Consider the following 10973-nt stretch of genomic DNA (forward strand, 5'->3'; position numbering starts at 1 on the left):
AGCACTGTATCTTTATGAGTTGGACGATATAAACTTTTGCAGGTTTTATGATAAGAAGACTGTGGTGCAGCCATATTCAGCACAGCAGGATGCTTATCAACAGCAGCTCTGGCCTCCTTCTGTCAATGCTTAATTAATTTACTTGACAACTCCTTAATGGTTTCCAAAAGCAAAACTCAAAATGCTGATGATGACTAACCAAAGAAAAATTGAGAGTTTTTTTTCTTTTTGTCCGGAATCATTCAGCCAATTTTTAAAATCTGCTTTGGTTAAAAGTCACTCAGATTTGTGGTCTCTTTTTTTTTTTTTATATCCAAACATCAAACACTGACAAAGTCTCTTTTTAGTGCTAACTGTTGGCACAGCAACGCGAGGATAATGAATTCAGACGTGATTGGAATGTTAATTTTGCTAGGCCCATCATAGTCCCATATGTAAATGTAGCATTTTCACATGATGGAGGTTTTGTATGAATAAGGAATCCTTTTTTAAAAAATGCCGAAGTTCATTATTTTGATGAAGAATTACCCTCTTATCGTTGACTGACACTAGTCGAACAATGCAGAGCACAGTGTCTGAAACTATGTGACTGGCAGAGCGCACACTCTTTCGGAATTAAAATGAGTCACAAATCAGCCTTCAGTGCTTTCCAATTTGCAAGGCCAGGCTGGAGCGAGGACTGCGGCTCATCTCCGATTGGCAGCGAAGCTGTAGATTTCAGCTGCTGCTTCTCTATTGGATTATGGTTCACACTGTCGTAGATCATAGCCCCAACGCTAGCATCGACATTGCACTATTTCTAATGGCGACTCAAAATACTTGTATGTCGTAAGTTTAATGAGTTGGGTAACCACTGTGTAAATTCAAGAACATCATTTACAAGACATTATCGATAGAACATCTTTGCTGACCCCGACGTTATTATACTTCTCGTTCAGAGCTTGAAGGATTCATTAGAATAAGGGCAACGTTGCACTGTCAACGAGCCTAAATCATCTGTACTGGAGGGCAAAATGCCAAAGAAGATTGTCAAATAATTAGGTTAATTAGTCTATAAAAGAGAAGAACAACCAAAGCAGAATTTCACCTCACAATCATCAAAAAAGAGAAGGAAACATTCATTCAGACATACAAAATTAACCACAACAGAGATCGCAAATATAATTAGCCAGGGTTTCTGTATACCCGGACACAAAAACATAACAAATTCAGTAACAATGAAGTTTTCTACAAAACCGACAATATTATGGTGGCAGAATCATTCTGTTACAAACCAATGGCAGATGGATTAGCTTATGTAATATTTATTTAATTTAAAAAACAGCAGGCAAAACTGTGGTCAAAGAATGGGAAAGTTTAAACAGTCAGAGAAACAGTACAATGGAGAAAACTCTAAGATAGCTACTGAGGGGTGCAATAGAAAAGCAATTGGGTATGATGCCATCTGAGCCTGGAAGTCTTAAGTTCAAAACTTCCAATGCTAATATTAAACAAAAGACAGGATTGTGAAGATGTTACAAGCTTGCAAAGAACATAGACAACTGAGCTGTTGGAATTTCCTACGTCTAAAAAGGAAATAAGTGTGCTAAAGTTCAGTTAACTGGGAGAGCCATAAAGTCTGTGCTCAATACAAACTCTGGATGAGGAGCAATGATTCCAAACTGCCAAACATGACAGATATCTAAGTAACAAGTGTAACCCACTACTCTCATATAGTTATCTTGCTAAAAAATGATATGTAAATCCTTCTTTGATTTCACAGATAAACAGGAAATGCTTTCAATGTTTCCTTTGAGACCTTAATAGCTCATTATAAGCCAGAAAGGTCTGATCTGAGGGTAGCAGGAAGAGGCCGAGCTGAGTCTCACCTTTCCACCTTCCACTTCAGAACATCATGCTATGATGAGGGTCAATGATGGCAAGCAGCATCAGATAGCTAATAATTCAAAAGGGCTCTTTTAAAAAAAAAAAAGTCCACGTAAAAGGGCTCTATTGATCTAGGAGAGCCCTAGAGCCTAAAAGCAGCATTATGCTAATATGCTATGCTAAGCACAGATGATCCCATAGCCAAGCCTCTTTTTCTTGCAGACATACACTCACAGTCTCTCCTTGATTACCTAATCACGCTTCTCTACTGTAACACTGAACATGCATTATGATCAGTACTCTGCAGTAATCATAGTAATGAAGGGTGTATTAGTAGGCTAGCACGCAATGCTAGCGAGTGCCGCCACTGTTATCTCAACTCTGCTGACTTTTCAGGCGTCACTGTTTCCCCTTGCAGCCTACTGTGTCTCACTAACACCCTTCACTGTGACCGCTAAACACAGCAGCCCTGAAACTAGGTCACGGGGTGCCACAAATTTAATCTGCGCAGCCAGAGGACTAGGGGATGTAGGCCAGGGAAAAGTGCAGTATTGACACAGGCCATTTCAGTCTTTCACTGTCCTCCATCTTCCACCCCCTAGGGTGCACTCATTCACCACCCACAAACCAGGTCAACAAACCAAATTGGGCGCTCAAGCACAGACCCCCCACATACTGTATATATAAAATATACCCTTAAAGTCTCTATAGGGTAATTTTGCGAATTCAAAGTTTCCTTAACATACTTGCATATGCCTGAATTGGATGTGCAGAAAAAAGGAAAAAGCTTTTTGCCGGAAGAGTCTTAAATTGACTCTTTACAACGTTCTAGAGTATCTATCTCAGAAAGTGTGAAAATCCATAAGGAAAAATTCGCAGCTCTTTGACCTTTCCAAGCATATGACCTCTATAATGGCACTAGTTCTAGTGTTGGCACTAGGGATATCAATTGCTTTCACTGTTAGACCATTAAAACTGGAGGCTAAACCAATCGCCTTACACCATGTTAAACCTCCAGCTGTGCTAATTTATACAGTTCCTTAATGCACAAAGCGTGCCCAGCTCCTGGCTTCTGGCTAAAATGCCCTAAGTATCTCTTTAACTTGAAAGAGACAATTAGTAGCTTAATACTCTTTACAAAGAACCATTTTGTCCTGTTAGCTCAGCGAAGAGAAAGCAACACTTGTGCAAAGTCTCTCTAGTGATCCATCAGGTCAATTGGCTGGTTGTTACAAATGGGGCACGATAGAACAGTGCAGTGTTTAAAAAAAAAAAAAAAAACTTGTAGCACAACAGGATCCTGTATTAAGCATTAACTTGCATTTCTAAGGTACTATGGTAAGAAAATAATGAAGTATACGACACACACTCTTGACTGTACACAAGAATGGATGCATATTGACCTCATATAGCTAAGCTTAGGTGTTTAGCTTTAGCTAAAGTATTTAGATCTCTGAGATTGCAAGCCTTCTCCTGGGTAATGTCACTATGCACTTAGTAACCTAGAACATAATGAAGAAACAGTGGGCAACAGTCCAGCTTATCCTCATCTGAAACTGTCATCATGGTATGCAAAGGTACTATATTAGGATCAAGAGCGAAAGGCGTTTTGAGGCTTGTTATATAACAACCTTGAATTCATTCATGAATTAATTAGGGGGCTTTTATGTGGGAACTTGTCGGAGAGATTGTCAAAGATGAATCAAAATACTCAAAATAAAAAAGCAAATTTTTTTCCCTTCCCAACCTGTGCATCATGCTCACCCAAAATGTTAGCAAGAATCATACTCAGTGATAGCATAATCCCCACAAAGCTCTTTATTTTACTGTTCAAAGTAGAGACACATCATAAAAAAAACAATGTTTCAGCAAACAATAACACTTGGCACATCATACCCTGTCGTACAGTATGCGTCTCTGCTTGAACTGCAAAAAAGGTACCTTCGAACAGTGAGAAAGAAACCATTAGCTTCACTGTGGAAAAGAAAAACCAGCGACGGACTGAGAACTCTACATCTGCATTCAAATGCCACTTAATCCTGTGAGATGGGTTGCTTGAGGTCTCTTCTGCCTCTGTCTCTTCATGTTCCTCTTCCTTTTCATAACATTTATTATAACCTCTTGCACTTACCTTATAGAACAGGAACTGTACAGTACAACTCCTGGAGTGTGGGTTTTTTTCGTCAGACTTGCCAACCCCACAAACAGCTGCACACTCAGCAGTCAGGATGTCCCATCAAAAAAATGTATCATGTACAATATCCTTGCTTGGTAATCGGGACATGTGTACATGCCGATGGGTGTGTGTGTGTGTGTGTGTGTGTGTGTGTGTGTGTGTGTGTGTGTGTGTGTGTGTGTGTGTGTGTGTGTGTGTGAAAAGGGCACTATTACATGGCATTCCTCACATTCTATGTTAAATTTAATGGTTTGAAAAGCCCCCTGGGAGTAGTTGAGGAGGGGTGGGGTGGTTATAGAGGAGACCCATTGCAGTGATGTAGGGTTGTTTTATCTTAGTCAATGCAGTCCCAATAGAGCTTACTACAGAAGGAGAATGAGGATGTATGTTTTAGAGAGAGAAAGAGCAGTGTGTGTGTGTGTGTGTGTGTGTGTGTGTGTGTGTGTGTGTGTGTGTGTGTGTGTGTTTGTGTGTGTGTGAGTGAGAGAGAGATAGAAAATAAAAAGAGAGAGAATGTATGTGTGTAGGTGTGTGTATGCTTGTTTTCTGAGAGTATATGATGGAGAGAGAGAGAAATAGATAAAGAGAGAAAAACTGACTGCAACAAGCAGAAAGAAAAGCAAAATATACATAGTTAGAATAAAAAGAAAAGATGGTATACATGGCAAAAAATTCAATTGCACAACCAGAACAAAGAGTAAGAAAGAAAGAGTTGGAGAGTGCAAAGCCTCACCGATGTCCGCAAGAGAGAGAAAGAGAGAGGGGGGAGAGAGAGAGAGAGAGGCAGAGCACAGAAGAAAGAGAGGAGGGGGTGGATGTGTTAATACACAGGAACACTGCATCAAACCAGTGCACTGCTCTGAGCGGGATGCGTCAGCAGTACATTCACGTTTCCATTGAAGGACAAAAGGAGGAGGTAGAACACAGAGGTTTCACTGCCTGCAACCCTGTCACATAAAGAGAAAAAGAGCGAGAGTATCCTGGATGCCGGTGATACGGTGAGGACCGATGCTGCCACCACTGTCGCCGTGGACAGTCTTCTCCTCCGGGTGCATGTGTGTGTATGAATCTCTCTCATTCTCTCTCTCTCTCTCTCACTCTCTCTCTCTCTCTCTCTCTCTCTCTCTTTCTCTCTCTCTCTCTCTCTCTCTCTCTCTCTCTTTCTCTCTCTCTCTCTCTCTCTCTCTCTCTCTCTCCTGCAGACCACCAGGCAGTCCACAGGCTCACGGGCAAAGCAGGCAAACTGCCACAACTTACTACCTCAAGAAACAGGAATAAAAGAATACCGCATGATCTTTACCATGGGGCGAAGAAGTACGGAATCCTATTCAAGACGAGCACTCTGAAATCGACAGCACGTCACACAGCAAGATCAATTCCTCCTTTTTCTGACACTGAAGTGCGTGAGTGAGTGAGCGAGAGAGAGAGAGAGAGAGAGAGAGAGAGAGAGAGAGAGAGAGAGAGAGAGAGAGAGCATGAGAAAGAGAGAGAGAGCAAGAACACACAATCGCTAGAGAGAGCTTCACTGCTGCGATGCTGCTGCCCCCCTTCCTCCCCCTTCCTGCTTGCGCACCACCACCACCCCCGAGCCCCCCTCCAGAGAAACTGACGGATTATTGCTAACTGTGCACGCGGCAGTCTGCAGCTGCTACGGCAACGAGCGGGAGAAAAGAGAGTTGAAAAAAGCAAGATGGAATGACCGCAATGTGCGTCTGTTGGCGTTTTTTTGTATTCGTCAGTGAACTGCTAAACGACAGGACAAGTGTCGATGGAGGGGCGAACAACAGCGTGTTAGTCTAAAACAGGCAAGAAGGAAAAATCTGTAAAAGACTTCGGGATATCACTACTCCACACTATTGCTTTTTCTTCTGCTTTTTTCTGCGCTACTTGCAGTTTGGAAATGGAGTCTTGTGAAAAATGTTCAGCTGTATGCAGCGTTGGCTTCCAAGGACAATCAATGGGGGAGCTGAGAGGAGATCTTTTTCAATCTGACTGGATCCGTGCACCTGCTTAGCTCAATGGGCCTTACCTTTTGATTCAGTTTCTTTAAATGCTGCATCCCTCTGGAATTCAAAGGAGCCATTTTGGCACGTCTATTCACGGTCCAGTTTACTTTTTTATTTTTTATTTATGTTGTACAGATCTTACTAAATCTTGTCCGTCTTATGCAAATTAAAAAGGGACATTCAAAGGAGAACTAATGATGTAAGTAAATTGTTTGAAAACTTATTCCTGCTTTCTTTCTACTTAATTCAACAGTATTTCTTTATTCTATAATCATTCGCTGTTTCTCTCTCCCCCCTCCCACCACTCTGTCTCACTGTCTTTCTCTTTAATGGGGATAACACAGTACCATCCTGCACTGTCGATGGAAAACAGAAGCAGTGTCTTGCTCAAGCCAGGGTAGGGCCACTGTTCTTCGTTCCCGAGCCGAATCCCCACATGATGTTGAATTATGAATGCGCCACATCATGAGTCTCTTGTGGCAGGTAACTGTGCACTGGAACGCAGCCCTGCTCTGTGCAGTCTACCTCATGGTGCGAGCGTGGAGTGTGTGCGCCACCCCCACCGGACCCCAGAACTGCCCAGCTGTATGTTCCTGCAGTAACCAGTTCAGCAAGGTGGTGTGTACCAGGCGTGGCCTGGTCCGAGTGCCTCCTGGCATCCCGACTAACACACGGCATCTCAACCTCATGGAGAACAGCATCGAAGTAATCCATGCTGACACCTTTCGACACCTCCACCATCTGGAAGTGCTGCAGCTTGGCAGGAACTCCATCCGGCAGATTGAGGTGGGGGCCTTCAATGGTCTCACCAATCTTAACACCCTGGAGCTCTTTGACAACCGGTTGACTGTAATCCCAAGTGGCGCTTTTGAGTACTTGTCTAAGCTGCGGGAATTATGGCTCAGGAACAACCCTATTGAAAGCATACCGTCTTATGCATTCAACCGTGTCCCCTCTCTCATGCGACTGGATTTAGGAGAACTTAAAAAACTGGAGTATATCTCTGAGGGTGCTTTCGAAGGATTATACAACTTGAAATACCTAAACCTTGGAATGTGTAATCTGCGGGAGATGCCTGTTCTCTCCCCATTGGTGGGGCTGGAGGAACTGGAGATGTCAGAAAACTACTTTCCAGACATCAAACCAGGATCCTTCAGGGGTCTGAAATCCCTTAAAAAACTCTGGATTATGAACTCCAAAATCACCACCATGGAAAGAAATGCGTTTGATGATGTCACAGCCTTGGTTGAACTCAACCTGGCCCATAATAACCTTAGCTCTTTACCCCATGACCTTTTTGCACCACTGAGTTACCTGGTAGAGCTGCACTTGCACCATAACCCATGGAGGTGTGACTGTGATGTAGTATGGCTGGCGTGGTGGCTACGAGAGTACATCCCTACCAACTCCACGTGTTGCGGCCGCTGCCATAGCCCTGCCCATTTACGAGGACGCTACCTCGTTGAGGTGGACCAGACTACGTTTCAGTGCTCTGCTCCTTTCATCCTAGATGCTCCACGGGATCTTAACATATCTGCAGAGAGAGTAGCCGAGTTCAAGTGTCGCACAGCTCCCATGTCATCCGTCAGATGGCTTCTACCCAACGGAACGGTTTTGACTCATGGCTCCAATCATCCAAGGATTTATGTTCTCAATGATGGAACTTTAAATTTCTCCAATGTTCTGCCCTCTGACACAGGTGTGTACACCTGCATGGTGACAAACATGGCTGGAAACTCCAATGCATCTGCTTACCTGAATGTGAGCGCGGCCGAGCTTAACACATCTGAGCACCTAAGCTATTTCACCACAGTCACTGTGGAAATAGTGGAGTCGACATCAGAAGAGGTAATCAAACCGAAGACGGTTACGGCCTCACCCTCCGTCTTCCAGCCTGTGTTTATCTCAACTCCAACTGTGCTACTGCAGACACCAAGACAGGTTAGTGTGCCAACTATCCGAGGAACAGTGGGCCCACGCGCCAGCTTAGACGAGGTGATGAAGACTACAAAGATCATCATTGGCTGCTTTGTTGCCGTCACGCTGCTCGCTGCGATCATGCTAATTGCGTTCTACAAACTCCGTAAACGACACCAAAATAGGAGCACAGTAGCAGCTGCCAGGACTATGGAGGTCATTCAGATGGGGGAGAACGTTCCTCCTTCTACATCGGGAACAACTTTACCAGGAGAGGGTGGGATGGTGCTACCAAGTCTGAGAGATCGTAACAACACTTACAAATCCAGCTACAGCACCTACAAACCAGCACACTCTGCTCCCTGGGGAGGGAACAGCATTGGCAATTCTCTACATCGCCCTCAGGCCATAACCGTCAGCACTATCCCGGAACCCTACTTGCTTAAAACTCACACCAAGGAGAAGGTACAGGAAACCCAGATCTAACATTCCTATAACCTTCTCCTCCTTCTACCCTTTTTTTTCTGTTCCTCATGAAAACATGCAATAGAATGCACAAAGGAAAGACAGCGATTACTTTTGTACCCAGTGCAAAAATGAGACTGTTTTTCTTGTACATGCTTATATATAAATATATGAATATAAATATATAAATTAATCCGCTATGGGGTGATAAGAGAAGCAGATTATATATTAAAAAAAAAACAATGGAAAAACTGAATTTAAAACTATTTTCTAATGTGTTACTTCTATTTAAGATGGGAAAAATGAAAACAATGACATTACACTGCAGATGCGAGCAGATTTGTTTGAAAAGTCTGTGGTTTTTAGACCATGCTAGATATTAATCCAGTAACATTTCTACATAACTGTCCCCAAAAGAATATTTACAAGTTTCTCTTGTAAGAGCACCAAGAATTTGTAATGTGCCAAATGTTATACATGAAATTTGGGTCAATGAAACATACTACAAAACAATGCAAGACATAGTTGCAAAAAAAAAAAAAAAAAAAAAAAAAAAAAAAAAAAACCTAAACAAAAAAACCAAAAAAAAAAAAGGTATAGAAAAAAACAACAAAAAAAAAAAAAACACCCAAGTTCTCCTGAGTCTGCTGAGTCTCAGTAGCTATCAGCCAAATGGTTCTGGTCTCTTATGTGCTTTTTCAGTGAGTGTTTTTGCAGTTTAACTTCATATGCAAGGGAAATCCCTAGTACTGAACAAACACCTACAGCATTTTCATAAGTGTACCTGGGTACAAATTAACATTGATTCTTCATTCAATACTGGGGATTCTTCTCTGCAGTTTTTTTTGTTTGGTATTGAACCTGTGTCTCAGCAAGAAGCAGTGAGGTAATCTGATTCCTGCTTTCCCCCCTCAATTCCCCTTAAGCCTCTTTAGGTTTTTTGTTTGTTTGTTTTTTCGGATTTGACAAATTTACCAACACTAGCTCTGACCATTATCCTCTCTGTTACGGTCCAAAATCTTTAAAAGTTCCTGAATGCTTTCTTAAGACTTAAGCGGCTTTTAGGGCTAAAATATAGTTCACAAAAATGTTACAACAGTTGCCTCAGATTAGTAGTGTAAGGGCTGAAACAGGACGTTTATTTGCAACACTGCAGAGATACTTGCAATGTCACGATGGTTTGTTGCAAGCTGTTAACATTATCATAACTGCTTCTGACTTTTTCTTTTTTTGTCTGTTCCGTTGATCTCTTTGTCGAGAAAAGGGTATACAAGAGAATGTGTGAATTTTAGGTTGTTCTCAATGGTGATCATTCAAACGGTGAATTTCATTTGTCCTTATTTCGAGCAACACTATTTTTATGAGGAGTCTTCAGAGGTTACAACAATAAAACATTTGGTTTGTATTTCTCTAAAGATAACTCTTTGCTCTTGCCTTTTTTTCTACCTTCCTTCCTACCTTTTTGAGCAGTGGTAAAAGTTTGAGAATTGAAATGGAAGCAGCAGAGACTTAGCCCTCTCTGTCAGATGTCATTTTTGAGAACACGCCAGGTTTTGCTTCTGCAGGTCCAGTGAACAGAATTCTCATGGCACATTATTGCTTATTCTACTTCTGTGGCAAAATCAGAAAAAAAAAATCAAATGACAACAACATAAAATGGCTTATTGGGAAGATTGTAATCTCTGCCCTATCTGTGATAGCACATTGTTCTGAATAATAAGAGCAAATACAATGTCCATAACAGAAAGGTGCATCACTGACATAAAAAAAGATGAATGCAGTCTGCTTTTCTGAGACAATAAACGCAATGCGATAGGCAGACATTTGCTCGAATTCTATTTTCCCCCGTCATTATGGCACTTAGAGCTCAGGTAACACAACTCCATTTGAAGCCCTGGACTAATAAGGTTAAGTGCGGCTTTTAATATTTTATCCATTATTGATCTTGTTAACCTGTGTGCATAGAAAATTAGGTATGGAGTGCATGTGTGTGTTACATCAAGAAAGTGTATGTGAATCACATTCAGTGCCGTTTTATGACTCCCTTTTACAGTGTAGTTGTGTACACTCAACAATGCATAATAATTTATTTTTTTTTTTCCAACAGCAAAACTTCTAATGCTCTAGAAGATTTTGAATGCCTCCTTGGGCTATTTGATTTTTGCGCTTTTTCTTTTTTTTTTAGTGAGTGACCTTTAATATGATTATAGTGGCTTACGTCCATATTATGCTGCCTCGGCATTTCAGGCTTCTTTACAACGTTCCATGTTGACTCTCTGTATATGCCGAATATTAAAACATTTTTTCTGATGCCATGCAAAGCAGAGTCTGTTTTAGGCTTGAATGGGTGCTAAAGTGCTATTACGCTGTACATTTTTAGCATGGATGGGAAGGGGGAGAGGGCACAGTCTGTAATCAGGGGCCGAAAGCCTTCAAAAGCTGAGCTGCAGTAACCCAACATTATTTCACACATGCACACACACATACGCACACACACATAAGCACACACACCATTACACACACACACATGCACGTACACACAC

At 41.9% G+C, this 10973-nt stretch overlaps 1 protein-coding gene across 1 annotated transcript; it reads left to right on the forward strand.

The window, feature by feature from the left end:
• Window positions 1-4832: 4832 nt before the first annotated feature.
• Window positions 4833-10751, forward strand: lrrc4.2 (leucine rich repeat containing 4.2). Its single transcript, XM_083551779.1, has 4 exons — window positions 4833-5040; window positions 5245-5453; window positions 5497-6247; window positions 6393-10751. Exon 4 carries the CDS (start codon window positions 6502-6504, stop codon window positions 8449-8451), a length of 1950 nt encoding a protein of 649 aa, XP_083407905.1. The 5' UTR covers window positions 4833-5040; window positions 5245-5453; window positions 5497-6247; window positions 6393-6501; the 3' UTR covers window positions 8452-10751.
• Window positions 10752-10973: the final 222 nt, after the last annotated feature.

Source organism: Silurus aristotelis (assembly GCF_946808225.1).
Source record: "Silurus aristotelis genome assembly, chromosome: 10".
Lineage (NCBI taxonomy): Eukaryota > Metazoa > Chordata > Actinopteri > Siluriformes > Siluridae > Silurus > Silurus aristotelis.

Bases quoted from the DNA above. Each gene is read 5' to 3' on its own strand.
- lrrc4.2 (XM_083551779.1), top strand. From the start codon at position 6,502: ATGCGCCACATCATGAGTCTCTTGTGGCAGGTAACTGTGCACTGGAAC.